The 23209-nt window shown below is 37.6% G+C and overlaps 1 protein-coding gene and 1 long non-coding RNA gene across 2 annotated transcripts in view; one reads left to right on the top strand and one right to left on the bottom strand.

Moving 5' to 3' along the window:
- Window positions 1-23209, top strand: part of DCBLD2 (discoidin, CUB and LCCL domain containing 2) — an 82618-nt gene that overhangs the window by 18053 nt on the left and 41356 nt on the right. The window contains exons 2-3 of the mRNA XM_068973828.1: window positions 3430-3657; window positions 20932-21069. Of these exons, the coding sequence (XP_068829929.1) occupies window positions 3430-3657; window positions 20932-21069 (366 nt within the window). The remainder of the gene's footprint in view (window positions 1-3429; window positions 3658-20931; window positions 21070-23209) is intronic.
- Window positions 3620-7658, bottom strand: LOC138080967 (uncharacterized). Its single transcript, XR_011145002.1, has 3 exons — window positions 7436-7658; window positions 5559-5609; window positions 3620-3883 (listed from the first exon to the last, which is right to left on the bottom strand). It is a non-coding gene; the product is annotated as an uncharacterized lncRNA (long non-coding RNA).

Here is a 23209-nt window from a genome sequence, read left to right as displayed (position 1 = left end):
ACTTTTAAATATTGAAACACTTCCAGAAAGCTTGGTTTCATCTTTTCAGTGGTAAGAGTACATTTCTGACTAGTTTCATATTGCTATTAATAGAAGTTCTCTTAGGATGGTTGTATTTTTCTCTAAGGAAAAATGTTGGTGATTATTCAAAAGTTATTTAAATTATAATTCATTTATTTTCACAAGGGAGGTTTTTGTATCTCTGTGTTTTTAATTTAGGTGATATCTAGTAGTGATATTAAAGGTATTTTTATGGTAGTTTCAGGGGAAATTTGTGGTTATTTGCTATTCCTCTGAGTTGTATAATGTTCTAAAATTTATATTTGTAAAAGATCCAGTGGATGTATCCCAAAAACTGACAGGTTTATTTAATGGTGCCTTTCTGTATTATGATATTATTGAGCCACAATGCCTCATTTTTGTGTGTGGAGTGAAGGCAGGTGTAGAAGACAAATGAAGTCCTGGTGGGTCAGATGGTGAAGAATCCGCCCGCAATGAGGGAGACGTGGGTTCGATCCCTGGGCTGGGAATATACCCTGCAGGAAGGCATGGCAACCCACTCCAGAATTCTTGTCTGGAGAATCCCCATGGACAGAGGAACCTGGCGGGCTACAGTCCATGGGGTCACAAAGAGTCTGACACAACTGAGTGACTAAGCACAATGTTGGTTAAAAGCTCCCAACAGAGAGAGATTGATTTAAGAAGCCAGATGTTGGCATTGACCTTACTAGACTAAGTAATAATACTAATGTGGATTTGAGAGTAAAATTTCTTTATTAGCAAAAGACACTAAGTATTGTCCTCAGAATCTAGGTACAGAGTTGTTGTTCCTTCCTTGAAGCTAGTTTTGGGACTAGTTAAAGATAACTTTTTCATAGGTTAATGTACAGTTAGCCTATGAAAGAAACTTCTTTATTCATTCAACTCAGTTCAGTCCAATCGTTAGTCGTGTCCGACTCTTTGTGACCCCATGGACTGCAGCACGTCAAGCCTCCCTCAGTTCAGTCCAGTCGCTCAGTCATGTCCGACTCTTTGCGACCCCATGAATCACAGCACGCCAGGCCTCCCTGTCCATCACCATCTCCCGGAGTTCACTCAGACTCACGTCCATTGACTAAGTGATGCCATCCAGCCATCTCATCCTCTGTCGTCCCCTTCTCCTCCTGCCCCCAATCCCTCCCAGCATCAGAGTCTTTTCCAATGAGTCAACTCTTCGCATGAGGTGGCCAAAGTACTGGAGTTTCAGCTTCAGCATCATTCCCTCCAAAGAAATCCCAGGGCTGATCTCCTTCAGAATGGACTGGTTGGCTCTCCTTGCAGTCCAAGGGACTCTCAAGAGTCTTCTCCAACACCACAGTTCAAAAGCATCAATTCTTCGGTGCTCAGCTTTCTTCACAGTCCAACTCTCACATCCATACATGACCACTGGAAAAACTAGACAGACCTTTGTTGACAAAGTAATGTCTCTGCCTTTCAATATGCTATCTAGGTTGGTCATAACTTTTCTTCCAAGGAGTAAGCGTCTTTTAATTTCATGGCTGCAGTCACCATCTGCAGTGATTTTGGAGCCCCCCCAAAATAAAGTCTGACCCTGTTTCCACTGGTTCCCCATCTATTTGCCATGAAGTGATGGGACCAGATGCCATGATCTTCGTTTTCTTTTTTTTTTTACTTTATTTTATTTTACAATACTGTATTGGTTTTGCCATACATTGACATGAATCTTCGTTTTCTGAATGTTGAGCTTTAAGCCAACTTTTTCACTCTCCTCTTTCACTTTCATCAAGAGGCTTTTTAGCTCCTCTTCACTTTCTGCCATAAGGATGGTGTTATCTGCATATCTGAGGTTATTGATATTTCTCCCAGCAATCTTGATTCCAGGTTGTGGTTCTTCCAGCCCAGCGTTTCTCATGATGTACTCTGCATGTAAGTTAAATAAGCATGGTGACAATATACAGCCTTGACGTACTCCTTTTCCTATTTGGAACCAGTCTGTTGTTCCATGTCCAGTTCTAACTGTTGCTTCCTGACCTGCATATAGGTTTCTCTATCCATCACCAACTCCCAGAGTTTACTCAAACTCATGTCCATGGAGTTGGTGATGCCATCCAACCATCTCATTCTCTGTCATCCCCTTCTCCTCCCGCCTTCAATCTTTCCCAGCATCGGGGTCTTTTCCAATGAGTCAGCTCTTCGCATCAGGTGGCCACACTATTGCAGTTTCAGCTTCAACATCAGTCTTTCCAATGAATATTCAGGACTGATTTCCTTTAGGATGGACTGGTTGGATCTCCTTGCAAATAAGCATTTATTTTACAACTGCTACTTGCTAGATACTATGTTCTTATTCATAGGCTTTAAAAACTCTGTTCTAGTAAATAAAATCAGCCCTGCATTGTTTTTAAAAATAAAAAATCAAGATAATAGAAAATTTTCTTAAATTCATCTGTATCCATATTGAGGTTAAAACTCAGAAGTGTCACTTTTAATAGTTCTTTGTTTTTTTTTAAGTTCTGAACTATTCCAAAAGATGATTATAAACACCTCTTTTGAAGGAGAAAATACTATCATTTTGAAAGGATGTATTCATTTTCCTATTAGACATTTATTTGAATCCCGTCATTAAGGAATGCTAAATGATTCAACTGGAGCAGCAGCTGAAACTTTTTAATCAGTATTATTGTCTCTTTCTAGGTGCTCAGTGAAATAGCAATTTTATGATAAAGGGAAGAATGAGGATATTGGATTTTTACAATGTGTTAAGTTAGCTAGGTTTCCATATTCAGTTGCTGAGGGAATTTCTGGAACAAATAATGCTGCTGCCAAGATGTGAAGGGTTGCCGTGCCCTCCTCCAGGGGATCTTCCCCACCCAGGGGTCGAACTCCCATCTCTTAAGTCTCCTGCATTGGCGGGCAGGTTTTTCTACCACTTGTGCCACCTGGGAAGCCCCAGTCTTTAGTATAGCTTAAGTATTTTTAGAAATCATTCAACTTCTTACAGAGACTTTAGAAGAGGCTTGTGGTATTTATAAGTAAATAGATGAATTGGATCGTGTAGATTTATTGTTATAGTTTTATTTATTTTGAACAATTACTGTGAACTAATACTCTTAAAGATTGGATTTATTATAATATATATATATATAAATATGGTATAATTGTTGCTAAGTTATGTTTACTTCTGTTTATTCTGTCTCATTGGGAAGTTCTTTGAACTCATAAAGCTAACCATTGATTATTTTGACCTAACCTGGTTTCTCCTGGCTCACATGAGTGAGTCATCTAGTTTATCTTGTGTATGGGAGGAATTGGTGGTTGGTATAAAATACCTGATAGCATACATATTTTAAAATATTCACAAAACCCTGATTATTCATAGTGTAAGTTAAAGATGTAAAGAATAATATATCACTTTTTTTTTTTTTAAAGGTGATGGATGTGGACATACTGTACTAGGTCCTGAAAGTGGAACCCTGACGTCTATAAACTACCCACACACCTATCCTAACAGCACTGTTTGCGAATGGGAGATTCGTGTAAAGACGGGAGAGAGAGTGCGCATCAAATTTGGTGACTTTGACATCGAAGATTCTGATTCTTGTCACTTTAATTACTTGAGAATTTACAATGGAATTGGAGTTAGTAGAACCGAAATAGGTAGGACATTTTCAGTATATCAGTGGCCAGAGTTTTAAAACTGAAGCCATATTAGATATTTAACATTGAGTAACTATGCTCCATAGGATATGTGGGAAATTATTGGAATGTCTGGAAATCTTAAACTTGAATCTTCTTTTGGGAAGAGAAGATTGCTGTCTGCCTTGTCCACTCTTCTAGCAAGCTTGTGTCGGCTCCTTTGCCACAGGACACCACTCTACTGCTTCTAAGGAGGAGAAAGTTAATTATCTTTTTGTATTGGTTTTTTTCTTTGATAATTTTATCTGCAGTTAAATATAAGTCATGCTTAGGAGTCAGTATATCATGGTGGTTAAGAGCACGGGTTTTGGATTCAAACTTCCTGTTAGTAAAGTTCTGACTCTGCTTTGAGCTTGCTCTGTGTCCTCAGGCAAGTTGCCTGATCTCTGTTTCCTCAGTTGTAATATAGCAAATGAGACTAGTACATGTGAAGTGCGTAGAATGGTACCTGACACATAATATTTGCTTACTAAATATTAGCTGCTGTTGTCTTTATTTTTAGCTAAGAACAGTGGTTCTCAATTATGGCTGCATTTTAGAGTCACCTGGATAGACTTCTAAATAATACCAGATCTCTGGTCTCCAACCTAGAGCAGTTGAATCAGGATTGGTTGGGACCCACACCTTGGGAATTTTAAAGCTTCCCAGGAGAATATACTTTGAGGTCAAGTTGAAAACCTTTGGCTTAGAGATCAGCACCTTTCTCTTTAGCAGGAAAGGTAGAAAAATTCCTAAGACTATCTTGGTGAATTAATATTATAAAATAAATAACTCTAAAATTCTCTGTGACTTTTACTGATACAAGTATGTAAAATGTCTTTTAGAACTATAACTGGAACTTAATATCTTGTTCTTTTGAACATCGTGTTCATCTCCTGGGCTCCTCTCCATCTGGAAGCAAACCCTTCATCTCTCCCCCACTTTTCAGCCTCTTACCTACCGAGAGGAACTGTTCCTGGTCTATTGAGTGATAACCACTGTTGTCTCCCAGTCAGCTCCCAATGAATCTGGCTTCATGATCACCATGTGCATATTGCCTTGAATATATGGTCTCGGATAAGCTTTTAGAAACTCAAATCGCCTGAGGAACTATCTATTACTTTAACACTAATAGAAGGCAGCTGGATATTAACTCCCTCCTGAGGTGATGCAGTAGGGAGTCAGTAGTACCACCTGAGCAGCTTTGAGACAACAATGAAAAAAGTGAACCACGATCTGATCAAGCCCTTAGCAGTTTATAGGAAATAAAGGAGCTAGAGAAACACATTCTGTCAACCATAAAGACTACATTTAAGTGGTGTTTTTTAAAAAAAGAAAAGGAAGGAGATCAAGATAACTGGCATGCATTAGAGAGAGATGTCTTCCAAAAGTAATATATGGACCTTGTGATTTTGTTTGGACCTTGATCCAAACTGATTGCAAGAAGACATTTTTAAGATAAGCAGAGAAATTTTAGGGTAAGATAAGAGTAATTGGGCATATAGCAATAATCAGGAATAATTTTTTGGGTGTGGTAATGTTATATTGGTTTGTTCAAGATCTGGTTTGTTAGAGACATTATGAAGTTCAAACAAAATGTCTTGGATTTGTTTTTAAATATGTCAGAGAAAAAAGTGGTAGGAAGAGGGCAGGTGAAACCAGAATGGCACACTAGGCACATGGGAGTGCATCTCTCTACTTTGGTATTTTTTTTTTTTTTAATTTCCATAATGAGAGTGCTTTTTATTAAAAAAAGAAGACAAGAGGATTATGTATTTGGACAATAGGGTTATGCTGCTAAAAAGGAAGAGTGACATGGGAAAGAAATGGAGCACAGGTTTTAAATCACTCACCAGGTTCTCATCCCAGTTCTTAGGACCTACCTGCTGAGAATCCTTTCTACAGGGCATCGGTCCAGACTGCAAAGTCGTCACCTGTACCGTAGGAAGATTAAATGAAGTAATACTTTACAGTGCTCAGCTCTCCCTTATTTCCATGGGGTTTGTTTTCCCTTGCTGTCTCTTCACACAGGTGAGGTCAAGGGGACTGAGTGATGATGATTCCTGTTGAACTTCAGTGCTGCTCCACCCCACCTCCCTACCCCTCCCATCACCACCTGCCATGTATCCTCTGGTCCTCCATTTGAGGAGCTGTTTGAGGTGGGGGGGTAGAAAAGTAACTTTCCTGATTGGCAGAGAAATAAATGTCATTCAAGAATAACTGTTTAATATTCTGATTGGGTAGATATGCCAGGAATTACAGGATAGAAACAAATATATATGGGCATTAAGATTCCAGTGACAATGGTAAAGAATCCCGTTTTCTATGTTATCTTTTCTCAGGGTCCCTTCTGAATAGAGGCAGCTTCAAATGAGCTGCATTTTCCTATAAATATGGTTCCTACTTTGGTATAAAGCTTAGATTTTTTTTTCCCCTTGTAGGTGTTAATTTTAGGGACTTTTCTCCCCTGAGAGATTGTATTATGGAATAATCAGAAAAGAAAGCGAAAGGAATGCTTTCTCAAGGAGTCACTTTTTAAATTGTAAATCATTAGAATGTGACTTAATTGATAAAGCACTTTTGGTTTATGTGGTTATTTTCTATTTTCTTTAAAGAGTAGGCAATAATATGTAATATTATTTAAACATGAGTTTATTATGATACTATATAACAACTTTCTAAGTAGCTAGACTGTCCAGAAATCTTTGTGAAATTAGTGTAGTGGTACTTATTTTCACTGACAAAAAGGATGTTTAATGATAGAGTTAAGACTGGCTCTCTAGATCTGTTCTTTTTATAGGTAGATTGTGCTGGAATGAGAAAATTTCATTGCGGCTTTTCCCCTTTGATTATTCTTTAGTCCTCGGTGTCTGAGACATAGTGGTTGTTCTGTGGTTGCCCCACAATCATAGAGGTGAAAATTAAATTCATTTGTTGTTCATCTTAACTTTCTATACATATATAACTCCAGTATTTTATTTTGGTCCATAGACATCTACTAGCATCATTTCCCTGATGGATATTATTGATAATTAGTCCAAACATGAAATTTAAAAGAAAAATCTTTACTTACTTGTAACCTCTTCCCACCCTATTGTATATATTTTCTTCCTGGATTTTGCTTAAAATTTCCATTTTAAATGAACTTTTGGGGAGATGAAGGAATTTATGGGTAGATCTCTAAAAGAGAAGCTAAATATTTTCAAACCTAGTAGCTATTAAAGGAAAATGCATTCTGTAGAAGAAATGTAAATGTGTGTCTATGTGTTCAAAGGTATATTTAAAGATATATATTCTGTTTTAAACCTTCATCCAAAGTATCTTTAAAAATTGTGTCTCTTAGAGTCTTCATATAATATTTACAAAGAGGGAAACTGAGGTCCTCAGGGCTTCATCTCGTAAATGGGCAGAGTTGGGACTCGAATTAAGGTCTGGCTAACAGCAAAGTCTATAACCTCAACCACTAGGCTATAGAGTAATAGATACCAGTTATTGGTAAGTATCTATTGGCAGGTATTAACAGGTATCCAGCCAGTACACGAGACACAAGAGACATGGTTTCTATCCCTGGGTTGGAAAAAATCCCCTGGAATAGGAAATTGCTAACCCGCTCCAGTATTTCTTGCCTGGAAAATTCCATTGACAGAGGAGCCTGGCGGGCTATAGTCCATGGGGTTGCAAAGAGCAGGACCTGACTGAGCGTACACACATGGTGGTGGTGACATCACTCCTTAATCTCTTTACTACATGGTCCACTTACCCTATGGAGAAGGCAATGGCAGCCCACTCCAGTGTTCCTGCCTGGAGAATCCTGTGGACGGAGGAGCCTGGGGGGCTGTCGTCCTTGGGGTTGCACAGAGACGGACACGACTGAAGCGACTTAGCATACATGCATGCATTGGAGAAGGAAATGGCAACCCACTCCAGTGTTCTTGCCTGGAGAATCCTGTGGACGGAGGAGCCTGGTGGGCTGCTGTCTATGGGGTCGCACAGAGTCGGACACGACTGAAGCAACTTAGAGCAGCAGCAGCAGCCACTTACCCTAAAATGTTGAAACTAGCAACTTTCTAGTAAACATTAACTTTTTCCTTTATTTATTTTGAAATAACCTTTTTTTTGGGGTGGCCACGTGGCAGCTTGCAGGATCTCATTTCCCTGATCAGGGACTAAATCTGGGTCACAAGAGTGGAAGCCCAGAATCCTAACAACTAGGCTATCAGGGAACTCCCTATTTTGACATTATTTTTTCTTTACAGTCAGTATTATAAAATATTTAATAGTAGTTTCAACATAGGTATTGACCAATCAAAACAAATGTCAGCCCTGAAAAATCTGTTTTCTACAGTGACTAACATATGTTAACTGATGCACAAACATAAGAGAGACAAACTTTTTATACAACAAACACAACTTACGTGAAAGCTAACCACCCAGGGGTAATACCTGCCTTCATTAACTCGCTCGGATTTCTATTACAAATTATCCTGATCCTTACCCTTCTCTCTCTATAAATCCTAGCTGGATCTGTAGCTCTTCTATTTAGCTTCAGCCTCATGCTTAATTTAACTCTCTAAACCTCAGTCAACTGATTTTTCTTTTTGAGAGCTTTGTCATTTTCTCTTTGGATGATGTTCTCAAAAGTTTGGTATTTTGCCTTCCAAGGGGACACTGGAGATGTCTGGAGACATTTTTGGTTGTCCCACTGGGGGAGAAGGCAGTGTTACTGGCATCTAGGAGGTGTGTTATGTGTCCTACAGTACATAGGACAGGCCCCCAAAGTACTGTCTGACCCAAATTCTCAGTATTGCTGCTTTAGATTGAGAGTATCAGCTCACTGCCTCTAAGTTGATCCTCAGGTAGTTAGCATTAAAATAAACATGGTACACATACTGTTACTGTTAATAGTTTTTTAGTTTTATTACATTGTGCTCAGAAAAATTATAATATTCTACTTTATGGAACTTGCTTTTATTTTATGTATACCCTAAGATATCTTTTTTTGTGACTGTCTCATGTATGCTTGAGAGGAAGATTTATTCTCTAATAGTAAGATATAAAGTTTAATATGCTTCCAAAATATCTTATTATGCTGTTTAGGTTTTCATATCTTTATTTTTATCTACTTGATTTGTTTCTAGTGTCTTTTTTTCTTTTGGCATATCTTTGGGTTTTTACTTTTATAAAGGTGATTGCAATGTTGTTGCATAGGTATTCATAATTATAATGTCTTCATTTTAAATCATGACTTCTAGCATTAAAAAGTTTCTCCTTTGTCATATTTAGTACTTTTTAGTTTGCATTTTTTTTTCTGTTATTAGTATCATATAGACACCTTCCTCCTTCTCTCTCTTTACATTCATTTGCTTGGCATTCCTGTCTTTGCTCATTCCTTTCCTTTTAGCCTTGCTGAATCATTTTGTTTGGGATGTATTTCTTATATATAACATACTTGAGGGTCTCATTTTATGAACCAAATTGAAAAAAAAATTTTTTTTAATTAAAGCTAATACCTGTTTTATCTGTTTATAAAACTGTAAGGTTTTTTTTGTCTTAACTCATGTTATTTTAAGGTATAATCAGTCATGTGTTTTATATTTGCTGTGTTTATTTCTTTGTATTGTTTTCTTTTCATCTATATTTAAACTCCTTTTGGAGTTTAAATAAGTTTTGTAGTTTTAAATATTACCTTCCAATTTTACTTTTTTTTTTTTCGATTTTATGTTCTTAAATACCCCTAATCCCATTGACTTCGTCTTTTATTATCTGATTTGTCTATTTTTCATGGTGTCTTTTCGTTCCTACCAGTTGCCTGTAACTCCTATCTTTTATTCATATAACATTCAGTGAACTGTTCTATTAGGTTGTTGCAAAAGTAATTGTGATTTTTGCCTTGTTGAAATTTACCATTTGATATTGAATATGTTCTTAAATAAATATGGTTATATTATACCTCATTTTATACCTGTCTTTTACTGTGTGTGTTGTTGTTTTTTTGCTAATGACTTGTTACTTGCTGTGTATTTTATATGTATTTTAGACTATGGAAATGATGTTAGACAAAAAAGCAAATTTAAGTGATTTTCTTATATTTGAATTCAGAAAGGGTCATAAAGCAGCAGAGACAACTTGCAACATCAACAGCACAGTTGGCCCAGGAACTGCTAACACATATACAGCACAGTGGTGGTTCAGGAAGTTTTGCAAAGAAGACAAGAGCCTTGAAGATAAGCGTAGTGGCCAGCCATCAGAAGTTGAAAATGACCAATTGAGAGCATCATCGAAGCTGATCCTCTTATAATTATATGAGAAGTTGCCGAAGAACTCAATGTCGACCATTCTATGGTCGTTTGGCATTTGAAGCAAATTGGAAAGGTGAAAAAGCCCAATAAGTTGGTGGGTGCCTCATGAGCTGACCACAAATCAGAAAACGATGGTTTTGAAGTATTGGCTTCTCTGTTCTGTGCGACAACAAGGAACCATTTCTTAATCAGATTGTGACTTGCAATGAAAAGTGGCTTTCATAGAACAACTGGCGATCACCAGCCCAGTGGTTGGACTGGGAAGAAGCTCCAAAGCACATCCTAAAGCCAAACTTGCACCAAAAAAAGGTCATAGTCACTGTTTGGTGGTCTGTTGCTGGTCTGATCCACTATAGCTTTCTGAATCCTGGCAAAACCATTACAGCTGAGAAGTATGCTCAGCAGATCTATGAGACACAGCAAAAACCGCAGTGCCTGCAGCCGGCATTGGTCAACAGAAAGGGCCCGCTTCCTCTCCATGTCTCACACCAGTGCTTCAAAAGTTGAACGAATTGGGCTGTGGAGTTTTGCCTTATTCACCATTTTCACCTGACCTCTCGTCAGCCTACTACCACTTCTTCAAGCATCTGGACAACTTTTTGTGGGGAAAATGCTTCCACAAACAGCGGGAGGCAGAAAATGCTTTCCAAGAGTTTATCAAATCCTGAATTTTTATGCTACAAGAATAAGAAAGCATATTTCTCATTGGCAAAAATGTGCTGATTGTAATGGTTCCTATTTTGATTAATAAAGATGTGTTGGAGCCTATTTGTAATAATATAAAATTCACGGTCCGAAACTGCAATTACATTTGTACCAACCTAATTCTTTCCTCTTTCCCTCCTGCTTCTTTCCTCATTTCTACTCTGACAGAACAAAATTGATAACACATAGCCTGTATCATATAATATCTCAATCTTCAACTCATCCAACTTTTATCACTGTTTAAATATATTAAATGCTCACTGGCAGTCTTTTTACTTAAGTTCTCCCAATTGTATCTTAAATGAATAAAGTTCATCTTTGAATAGATTGATTCCTTAAAAGAGGCTTGAGTACAGTTATCTTGCATGTTTAGAGCTGCTTAATTTAAATTTTTTTCTTACCTTGAATATCAGTTTGATCTTATATGTAAGTTTTTGGTTCCTATGTTCATTCTTTGATGGTTTTTTGTTTTTTTTTTTCATTCTTTGAGTTAAAAAAAAAAGCTCTTCGATTATTGCCTGGCTTTTTTATGTTATTGTTTTTTGAGAAGTTTGATACTAATTGAATTCTCTTGCCCTTACAAGATATTTAATTTTTGTATTGAAGCTTACATAAAGAGTCCTTTAAAGTCAAACAGTTTTACAAGGATATGTATTGAAGTTTATCATTGGGTTAGTTTTCACTGTATCCAATGAACTCTTTCACTATTTAGATTCTAGAAAACTTTCTTGAATTATAGTTTAATGTTATTTCTGTTCCATTGTCTTATGTATCTTTTTAAAATACCTTAATTGTAAGAAAACAGCCTTCTTTGTTGTTTCAATCACATTCATTTAAGCCACGTTCTCACTGATCCTTTTTACTTTTTTCAGTTTCCTTTTCATTGTATTTGTTCTTTTCTTCAACATTTATTATCATATTTTCATTAGAATATTATTCCTTGTGCACCTTGTAATATTTCTGACATAATTTTGTCACGTTTTTGCATTTCTTTTCTGAGATCAGCCAACTCTTTTTCTTCCCTGCTTTTTGTCCGTTTCTGTTCTTAGTTTTTGAGTTTCTGTTTCGAGGTGTTTTGCCATATCCCCAGTTGCTTGTTTGAGGACATTTAATTAAGTTTAGTGTTGTGTTCCAGTTTATTTCTGTTTTACCATCGTTTTGGGGGATGAAGGGGTTTCCATAAATTGAATTGCTGAGATTCTCATTTTTTTCTACCTTTTTTGTTTAAATAGATAAAGACAATGCCTAAGTATTTCTGTGGACAGTGTGCTGGCAGTTTGCAGTGGTTTAGATGGTTTACAAGTTTTGTCGTTTATCATAAGTTCATGATAGCCCTCTTCTGTTAGTGTAGTAAATTTTTCTTTCCTACTTTTTTTTTCCCCCTCAACAGGAGAGGCTGTAGAAGGGAAGGGATTGTATATCCTTTTTTTTTTTTTAATATATAATCTATATATCTTGCAAGATCCTAAATTTCCTGCACTTATTTGGTTGCGTCCCCATCTTTGCCATACAGCTTCCATATCTCTCTGCTGCTTTTAACCTACTTCCCCTACCAAAGTGTTTCCTATCCAAAATCGCCCTATTCAGGATTTCTTTGGTTTTAAGTTCCTTCTCCGAGGTCAGTCGTCTTACCTACCAGTGGATTTAGTTTTCAGTATTTTCTAGCTATGCGTGAGATATCTTAAGTGTCTTTGTCTCCCCTGATGGGTCTTTCATTAACCTTTGCCACTTAAGTTACTGTTCAGTTCAGTTCAGTTCAGGCGCGTCCAACTCTTTGCGACCCCATGAATCACAGCACGCCAGGCCTCCCTGTCCATCACCAACTCCTGGAGTTCACTCAGACTCACGTCCATCGAGTACATGATGCCATCCAGCCATCTCATCCTCTGTTGTCCCCTTCTCCTCCTGCCCCCAATCCCTCCCAGCATCAGGGTCTTTTCCAATGAGTCAACTCTTCACATGAGGTATCCAAAGTACTGGAGTTTCAGCTTCAGCATCATTCCTTCCAAAGAACATCCAGGGCTGATCTCCTTCAGAATGGACTGGTTGGATCTCCTTGCAGTCCAAGGGACTCTCAAGAATCTTCCCCAACACCACAGTTCAAAAGCATCAATTCTTCAGCACTCAGCCTTCTTCACAGTCCAACTCTCATATCCATACATGACCACAGGAAAAACCATAGCCTTGACTAGACGGACCTTAGTCAGCAAAGTAATGTCTCTGCTTTTGAATATACTATCTAGGTTGGTCATAACTTTTCTTCCAAGGAGTAAGCGTCTTTTAATTTCATGGCTGCAGTCACCATCTGCAGTGATTTTGGATCCCAAAAAAATAAAGTCTGACACTGTTTCCACTGTTTTCCCATCTATTTGCCATGAAGTGATGGGACCGGATGCCATGATCTTCGTTTTCTGAATGTTGAGCTTTAAGCCAACTTTTTCACTCTCCACTTTCACTTTCATCAAGAGGCTTTTTAGTTCCTCTTCACTTTCTGCCATAAGGGTGGTGTCATCTGCATATCTGAGGTTATCGATATTTCTCCAGGCAATCTTAATTCCAGTTTGTGTTTCTTCCAGTCCAGCGTTTCTCATGATGTACTCTGCATATAAGTTAAATAAGCAGGGTGACAATATACAGCCTTGACGTACTCCTTTTCCTATTTGAAACCAGTTTGTTGTTCCATGTCAAGTTCTAACTGCTGCTTCCTGACTTGCATACAGATTTCTCAAGAGGCAGGTCAGGTGGTCTGGTATTCCCATCTCTTTTAGAATTTTCCACAGTTTATTGTGATCCACACAGTCAAAGGCTTTGGCATAGTCAATAAAGCAGAAGTTTCTGTTAGACTCCATGAAATCTCTTGATATATTTTAGGGATTTGTGACCCTAATAAAAATAAAAATAAAAATAAATTTCATTCTTGGAGTAGTTCTCTTTGTCAAAAAAAATTATTATTATTATTTTACATCAAGTTAAAATATAAATCATTTCATTTGGAAGAAGTGTTATTATAAAATCATCATTAACATGTTATTTATGGGCAGGAGTTAAAGAAGTGATCTCTAATCTTAATGATTATGGGTGTCTTACGTAGTAGGTATAAGAGCCATGTAAGAATTTCATGTGAGATAAAGTCCTGGTCTGTGAAAACATGATCTCAGGAAAGCTAAAGTTATATCTGTTTACCACAAAAATACATTGATTACTGTGAATTTTTTTTTCATTAGAAGCTGGATGGGTACCCACATTTAACTTGGATTTGTTCCTAATGCAGAAGCATCATATGAGGTTGTTTGTTGCATTGGAAAGTACAGAAGCCATATGCATTTCAAAAGGCCTTAGTGAATCTGTGTACCCTAGAATGGTCAAGCTGGTTTGTGGACAAGAACAGAGAAATGCTAAAGCTTTATCTCTGTAAGTGGTGTCCTTCAGAATGTTTTTTCTAATGTTTTGAGACAGGTTAGTGAGGAATTGACACCTGTCCCATTTCTCATTCAACTGGATAAAACTAGACCATGTGATGCTGACCGTATCCAAGAACTCCTATTTGTGAACCCTTACAGGAAATATTAAAAAGTCTTTGACATCTTATAAGTGGTAAAAAGTTTACTTTTCCAGAAAATCTTGGAAAGAAATTCCTTGGTATGCTATGTATGTCTCACCTGTGATGCTTGGCAGCACATTTGGTTTTGCTGAAGTCCAAACAGTTATGACTCATTGCTTTTCACATTAGTGTACTTAGTATAAGAAAATTCTGCCAGCTGTCCTAAAAGAAGCTGTCAACTTAATAAGAGCCAGGGCCTTGAGTCATTTACCTTTTCTGAGTATGGAGCTTTCCTCTATCCAGAAATGTGCCGATTTTCCAGAGAAAAAGTCTTATAGTCCTCAGTTCAGGTAGAAAGTTTCATAAGAGAGAAGAAAAGCCTACTTAGAAAAATTTGATGAGGAAGATTGGTATTGCTTTGCAGATATTTTGATCTGCATGACTACAATAAAATTTTCAGTCAGGACCCTTTAGTCACCATCATGGATACTGATAAAAACTTGGGTGCTCTTTTGTCCATGCTGCCATTATGAAAGAGGATATTGGAGGAGGCAGCTTTTCTTATAATCAGAGAAATGTAAAAGTTTTAGAGCTAAGTATATGACCTCCCTTACTCTTGGTTTGGTTAAAAACATAGCTTTTAATATAGTGGTGTGATGAAATTTGTCATTTTTTAATATTGAGGCTGTATTAACTGGCCTAGCTCACTTAAGCAGCAGTGTGGAAGCAAATATTAAAAATCACTCTAAAAAGTCACTCTTAAATATTTTAAAAGATAGAAGTTATGTTAGGAAAATGTTTATTGCAGCATTCACTGTGTAGAAAAATCAGAAGCAAGCTAAACTTCTGACAATAAGGAAATTAAGATATCCACTATATGAATAACCCTTTTTGGTGGTTATTAATTGTTTGCTGTGAATGTTCTATCACCTATCTTTTGGTGAACATTAATGCACATTTCGGTATCTAGAAGAGGAATTGCTGGTTCCCTGAGTGTCCATATGGTCAGCTTTGGTAGATATTGCCAAGAGCCTCTGTGGTAGTGCCATTCCACACGCACCACCAATGTAGGAGACTTCTAATTATTATTCTCTATTTTTTTCTATTATCACACTTCTAGTATGTATGAACACATATCATGTAGCTTTGCCTTATCTAATGGCAAATGATATTGTTCTGTCTTCATGTGTTTATTAGTCATTGAATATCTTCTGTGAAGAATCTTGAAGTTTTTAATGCATTTTTTCTATTGGATGATTATTTTCTCATTTGCAGGGGTTCTTTTATATATTCTGGTTATGGTTTCTTTTTAGATATAGATGTTACAAATATTCTCCCTTTCTATAGCTTTTCTTTTTATTCCTTTATATTGGTATCTTTTGATAAGCAAACATTAATTTTAACTTAATTTTAATGTTCACATTTTTTTTCATGATTAGTATTAACACTTTTTGCATTATCTTTTAAAATCTTTGCCCCCTTACAGATTATGAAGATGTTCTCAGGGTTTTCCTCTAAATGCTTTAATTTTCCCCTTCTGCACATTTAAATCCTCAGTCCATCCAGATTGTTCTTTGTGAATGTGTGAAGTAAGAATAAAGGTCTCAAGGTACATTTTCTCACATGAACCTTCAGTTCAGTCGCTCAGTCGTGTCTGACTCTTTTTTCCATCACCAACTCCTGGATTTCACCCAAACTCACGTGCATCGAGTCGGTGATCCCATCCAACCATCTCATCCTCTGTCGTCCCCTTCTCCTCCTGCCCCCAATCCCTCCCAGCATCAGAGTCTTTTCCAGTGAGTCAACTCTTCACATGAGATGGCCAAAGATTTGGAGTTTCAGCCTCAGCATCACTCCTTCTAATGAGCACCCAGGACTGATCTCCTTTAGAATGGACTGGTTGGATCTCCTTGCAGTCCAAAGGACTCTCAAGAGTCTTCTCCAACACCACAGATCAAAAGCATCAATTCTTCAGCGCTCAGCTTTCTTCACAGTCCAACTCTCACATCCATACATGACCACAGGAAAAACCATAGCCTTGACTAGATGGACCTTGTCAAAGTAATATCTCTGCTTTTTAATACACTATCTAGGTTGGTCATAACTTTTCTTCCAAGGAGTAAGTGTCTTTTAATTCCATGGCTGCAGTCACCATCTGCAGTGATTTTAGAGCCCAAAAAATAAAGTCTGATCCTGTTTCCACTGTTTCCCCATCTATTTCCCGTAAAATGATGGGACCAGATGCCGTGATCTTCGTTTTCTGAATGTTGAGTTTTAAGCCAACTTTTTCACTCTCCACTTTCACTTTCATCAAGAGGCTTTTTAGTTCCTCTTCACTTTCTGCCATAAGGGTGGTGTCATCTGCATATCTGAGGTTATTGATATTTCTCCTGGCAATGTTGATTCCAGTTTGTGCTTCTTCCAGCCCAGCTTTTCTCATGATGTACTCTGCATATAAGTTAAATAAGCAGGGTGATAGTATACAGCCTTGATGTACTCCTTTTCCTATTTGGAACCAGTCTGTTGTTCCATGTCCCGTTCTAACTGTTGCTTCCTGACCTGCATATAGGTTTCTCAAAAGGCAGGTCAGGTAGTCTGGTATTCTCATCTCTTTCAGAATTTTCCACAGTGTGTTGTGATCCACACAGTCAAAGGCTTTGGCATAGTCAATAAAGCAGAAATATACGCTTTTCTGGAACTCTTACTTTTTCAATGATCCAGCGGATGTTGGCAATTTGATCTCTGGTTCCTCTGCCTTTTCTAAAACCAGCTTGAACAACTGGAAGTTCACGGTTCATGTATTGCTGAAGCCTGGCTTCGAGAATTTTGAGCATTACTTTACTAGCATGTGAGATGAGTGCAATTGTGCAGTAGTTTGAGCATTCTTTGGCATTGCCTTTCTTTGGGATTGGAATGAAAACTGACCTTTTCCAGTCCTGTGGCCACTGCTGAGCTTTCCAAATTTGCTGGCATATAGAGTGCAGCACTTTCTCAGCATCATCTTTCCGGATTTGAAATAGCTCAACTGGAATTCCATCACCTCCACTAGCTTTGTTCGTAGTTATGCTTCCTAAGGCCCACTTGACTTCACACTCCAGGATGCCATCGTGATTATCTGGGTCATGTAGATCTTTTTTGTACCATTCTTCTGTGTATTCTTGTCATTTCTTCCTAATATCTTCTACTTCTGTTAGGTCCATACCATTTCTGTCCTTTATTGAGCCCATCTTTGCATGAAATGTCCCCTATCTCTAATTTTCTTGAAGGGATCTCTAGTCTGTCCCATTCTGTTGTTTTTCTCTATTTCTTTGCACTGATCTCTGAGGAAGGCTTTCTTGTCTCTCCTTGCTGTTCTTTGGAACTCTGCATTCAAATGGGTTTATCTTTCCTTTTCTCCTTTGCTTTTCGCTTCTCTTCTTTCACAGCTATTTGTAAGTCGTCCTCACAGTCATTTTGCTTTTTTGCATTTCTTTTATATGGGGATGGTCTTGATCCCTGTCTCCTGTACAATGTCACGAACCTCATTCCATAGTTCATCAGGCACTCTATCTATCAGATCTAGGCCCTTAAATCTATTTCTCACTTCCACTGTATAATCATAAGGGAGACGATTTAGGTCATACCTGAATGGTCTAGTGGTTTCCGTACTTTCTTCAATTTAAGTCTGAATTTGGCAATAAGGAGTTTATGATCTGAGCCATAGTCAGCTCCCGGTCTTGTTTTTGCTTCTCCATCTTGTCCGTCTTTGCTTCTCCATCTTGTTAGAGCTTCTCCATCTTTGGGTGCAAAGAATATAATTGATCCGATTTTGGTGTTGGCCATCTGGTGATGTCCATGTGTAGAGTCTTCTGTTGTGTTGTTGAAAGAGGGTGTTTGCTATGACCAGTGCATTATCTTGGCAAAACTCTGCAAGCTTTTGCCCTGCTTCATTCCTTATTCCAAGGCCAAATTTGCCTGTTACTCCAGGTGTTTCTTGACTTCCTACTTTTGCATTCCAGTCCCCTATAATGAAAAGGACATCTTTTTTGGGTGTTAGTTTTAAAAGGTCTTGTAGGTCTTCATAGAACCATTCAGCTTCAGCTTCTTCAGCGTTACTGGTTGGGGCTAGGCTTGGATCACCGTGATATTGAATGGTTTGCCTTGGAAATGAAGAGAGATCATTCCGTCATTTTTGAGATTGCATCCAAGTACTGCATTTCAGACTCTTTGGTTGATGGGTACTCCATTTCTTCCTAGGGATCTTGCCCACAGTAGTAGATATAATGGTCATCTGAGTTAAATTCACCCATTCCAGTCCATTTTAGTTCACTGATTCCTAGAATGTCGATGTTCACTCTTGCCATCTCCTGTTTGACCACTTCCAATTTGCCTTGATTCATGGATCTGACATTCCAGGTTCCTATGCAGTATTGCTCTTTACAGCATTGGACCTTGCTTCTATCACCAGTCACATCCACAACTGGGTATTGTTTTTGCTTTGGCTCCTTCCCATCATTCTTTCTGGAGTTATTTCTCCACTGATCTCCTGTAGCATATTGGGCACCTACCGACCTGGGGAGTTCCCCTTTCAGTATCCTATCATTTTTGCCTTTTCATACTGTTCATGGAGTTCTCATGAACCTTATTCATCTTAAAATGTCCAAATACTGGATCTGTCATTTATTCATGAACAAAATAATGTTGAAATAACCACTTTCCCTGAAGTCAAAGTGAACAATGACTACATAGTCCTAATCTTTCCTTCTTTAGAAGGAGAGGCCAATCCATTCTTAGTGATATTACTGAGTCCCTTTTAAACATTGTAATTTGTCCCTCCCCACCTCTCTGTCTCCCCTTTGATAACCATAAGTTTGTTTACTGTGTCTGTGAGTCTATTTCGTAATGAATTCATCTGTATGATTTTTTAGATTGCCTGTATAAGTGATATCATATATTTGTCTTTGTCTGACTCACTTCTCTAGGTATATCTATGTTGCTGCAAATGGCAATATTTTGCTTTTTATGGCTGAGTAATGTTCCATTATGTATGTCTGTTTGTGTGTGTGTATATGTATATATATATGTATGTGTGTATGTATATGTATATATGTATGTATATATACCACATCTTTTTTTTATTCTTTCATTTGTTGATGGATGGTTAGATTGCTTCTGTATGTTGCCTCTTGTAAATAGTGCTTTGTGAACACAGGGCGGGGTGGGTACACATGTCTTTTCAAGTTAGAGTTTTTGTCTTTTATGGATATATTACCAGGTATGGGATTGCTGGATCATATGAAGGCTTTATTTTACAGTTTTCCATAGTGACTACACCAGTTTACATTCCCATCAGCAATATAGGGGAGTTCCCTTTTCTTCATGCCCTCTCCAGCATTTATTATTTGTAGAATTTTGATGATAGCATTCTGACAGGTGTGAAGTGATACCTCATTTCTCTAGTAATTAGCAGTGTTGAGCATCTTTTCATGTGCCTGTTGGCCATTGGAATGTCTTCTTTAGAGAAATGCCTATTTAGGTCTTCTGTCCATTTTGATTAGATTATTTTTTACAATATATCAACCTTGTGACCTTAGCTCCCTTACCAGTTTTGGTTGGGGTGGTGGTGGTGGTGATAGAGGTGAATTATTTAGCATTTTCTACTCATATGATAATGTAGTCCTTGAAAATGATGTCTATGGAAGTACACATTACTCTTATTAAAGTGATTTGGTGGTGGCTTAGTCTAAGTCGTGTCCGACTCTTGCGACCCCATGGACTGTAGCCCACCAGGCTCCTCTGTCCATGAGATTCTCCAGGCAAGAATACTGGAGTAGGTTGCCATTTCCTTCTCCAGGGGATCTTCCTCGCCCAAGAACTGAACCTGGGTCTCCTGCATTGCAGGCAGGTTCGTTCCCAACTGAGCTATAAGCATATAGTGACACGGCTCAACTTAAAACATTTTTAGAACTTTTTATTCAGAATTTGTTAAAATTGCCATGCACATAAGAAAAACTCATTTTTATTAGTTATTGGTGCAATATCTTTTCTTTTAATTCTTTTCTTCTCTTTTATCTTAATAAACTTAGATCTGTTCTGATGGGAGATCTGTTATTTTTTACATGTCTGTTAAACCTTAAAGAGTAAAAGTTGTTAGGCAGTTAGATATATGCTTCTGAAGTTCAAGGAAAAAGCTATATAGAGGTGTGAATGTAAATTGTCATATACTTACAACTGTAGGGCTGAACATGACCACCTAAAGGGGTTGACAGAAGTCCAACAATTCTTGGAAGAAAACTTGAAAAGATCTGTAAAAATTAGGAGGGGTCCCTGTGCTCAGGAATCTGGGGGCACCCTATGGGAAACATGTTAAGAATACCACCAATTAACTATTGGTTCATTTATGAGCCACTTGCCTACATGAAATACTTTAATTTTTTTTTAATTCCTTTTCACTATTTTAAAGGAAATACTTGTGTTTCACAGGAAATTGAGTCATTATAAGGTCAGTGATGTCTGAATATACTGTTTTTCCCTTTGAGTCATTTGAACAGTTTATTACTTGCTGTTTCTTGTTTTGTTTTTTTCTCTCCAGAGTAATAGTCTAGTCATCATTTTAGATTAGTGTAATACCTAGTTTGGTCAGCTTGGTGTATATTATGATTCTGTTACGTACATCATACATAATGTTGACTTTATGAATCATACCAAATATCTGCTTTTCTTTCATCCTAGGCAAATACTGTGGTCTGGGGTTGCAAATGAACCATTCAATTGAATCAAAAAGCAATGAAATCACAGTGCTGTTCATGAGTGGAATTCACGTTTCTGGACGAGGTTTTTTGGCTTCATACTCAGTTATAGAAAAGCAAGGTAATTTTCACTTTATATGATGATTCCCACATTTTACAGTTTCTGAAAACAGAAATGCAGTATTTTCTATGAGTACCTGTTATCTGAGATTGGAATAGAGTAGGAAGATCGAACAGTTTATAGCACATACATAAATCTGACAAAATTAAATCAGTTTCAGAATTTTACATATTAAGTATATTAACTTTTTATAAAGTCCTTTTATATACTTACCTTTTCTTAGCAGAAGAAATACTGATTTTTCCACTTTTATAAGATTGGAGCACAAGCAATAACTTTTTAAAAATCTGTCAGTTACTGAAATAATCAATTTAAAGCTTTATTATCCACAGGTTACCGCTTCATCTTACTGTGTTAAAAACCATATTACCATTCTTTCCTAAAAAGTGTGTTGCATACCAGCAGGAGTAATAGGGAAAGAGCTCTCTGAGACACTGCAAAATAAGCATGAGATATTTTCTAAACTGTTAATGTTTACAGTATGAAGGTGGAATTAAAAACAAGGCTGTTAAGTAGAATAGAATGGAAAATTAACTCAAATCTCTATAAGATAAAATGCAGGTCTTGAATGAAATCTCTCCCAAGTTTTGGTCACTGTAGCATTCGTTCATTCCCCTCTGCCATTGGGTTCTTGTGGGGAGAAAAATTTTTTAAATTTTACTAATACAAGGGCATATGAAAGAAATCATTTAAAGTAGAAAATTGATAATTGTTTTGATATTCAACAATGATTTAACTAGGTTGACCATTTAAAATTAAAAATTAGCCTCTACTTTATGTTGTGTAAATGAGAATCGTTAAGAACCTCCTCGGCGTGAGAATGTCTGGGAATGAACGAGCCTGGGAATGATTCAGGGCAGTGCCAGCTGTTCCTTCTCGGCTGCAGTGGGTTTGAGATACACACTCTGTGCCTCATTAAAAGTTGCATTAAGAGTATAAAAAAGGGGAGCTGCTGTATGTAAAGAAAGGTCTACTCTCCCTTCATCTCTGAGCTATGGGAAAAGGTGTGAAGGCTAATAAAATCCCTCAGAGTGAAAAAGAAAGCTCATTTGAATGGAATAATGGAAAGAAATGAGCTGGAAATGTTCTGCTAAATAAATAGTTAGTGCGTTTGACAGAACAAGGAGACTAAGGCAGTGGAATGTTGTAGAAGGGGCACTAGGTAGCTCTGGAATAAGAGCTTGCCTCTGCCAGGTACCAGCCACAGGACCTCTGACAGGTCATGTCACTGCAGTGAGCTTCATCTGCAGGTGGGTTAGTTGTGAGGACTAATAATAATACAGGTTTAGGACTTTCCTGGTGACTCAGTTGGTAAAGAGTCTGCCTGCAAGGTGGGAGACTCGAGTTCAGTCCCTGGGTCGGGAAGATCCCCTGGAGAAGGAAATGGCAACCCACTCCAGTATTCTTGCCTGGAGAATTCCGTGGACAGAAGAGCATGGTGGGCTCCAGTCCATGGGGCCACGAAGAGTCAAACACAACTGAGTGACTAACAGCTTCACAGTGTCTTAGGCACATATCACAGTAGGCAGTAAAAATGTTAGTTTCACCCCTTCACTACTGTACAAACATGTATCTCATTTTTCCCACTGCCCACCCTCCCACTATCAAGAGAATAAGGCAGAAAACACAGAGTGAAATGATAAGCTTCCTGTCCTTTTCAGTTTTACCTTGTGAAAGTCTTGGGTTATTGGGTGAGAGGATAGAAGGTAATTAGCTTCTTATTCTCCTTAAGTTTCTTGTCGCAGTGTCAGTTTAAATTATTTATTCTGCATTTTCCTGTTAGCCCCTTTTCTCTCTTTGTTATTCATTGAGTTAAAAGTTTCTGGAAAATAAGTATCTCCTCTTTAAAAAAAAAAAAAGTTTCTTACATCGGATATTTAAATTACGGAACTTTTGATCCACAGGGACCTGAATGTCCTATACTAGAGTTTCTTAAGAACTTAACAGTCATCTCAGATACCAGAAGCACTGTCTTGTAGACTTGTATACATCTGTGCTAAACTTCAAATAGCTGTGTCACTATTTTAGATGAATCTTAGGTTCTAAAGATTTTTTTAAATATCCTCCATAATCTGGAACTTCTTTATAGTAACACTGTCCAAAGTCACAGTCATCTTGGGAAATCCTCATTTCACAGCTC

This window comes from Capricornis sumatraensis, chromosome 1 (assembly GCF_032405125.1).
Source record: "Capricornis sumatraensis isolate serow.1 chromosome 1, serow.2, whole genome shotgun sequence".
In the NCBI taxonomy this organism is placed as follows: Eukaryota; Metazoa; Chordata; class Mammalia; order Artiodactyla; family Bovidae; genus Capricornis; species Capricornis sumatraensis.
This window is presented reverse-complemented; position numbering and strand designations above follow the sequence as displayed.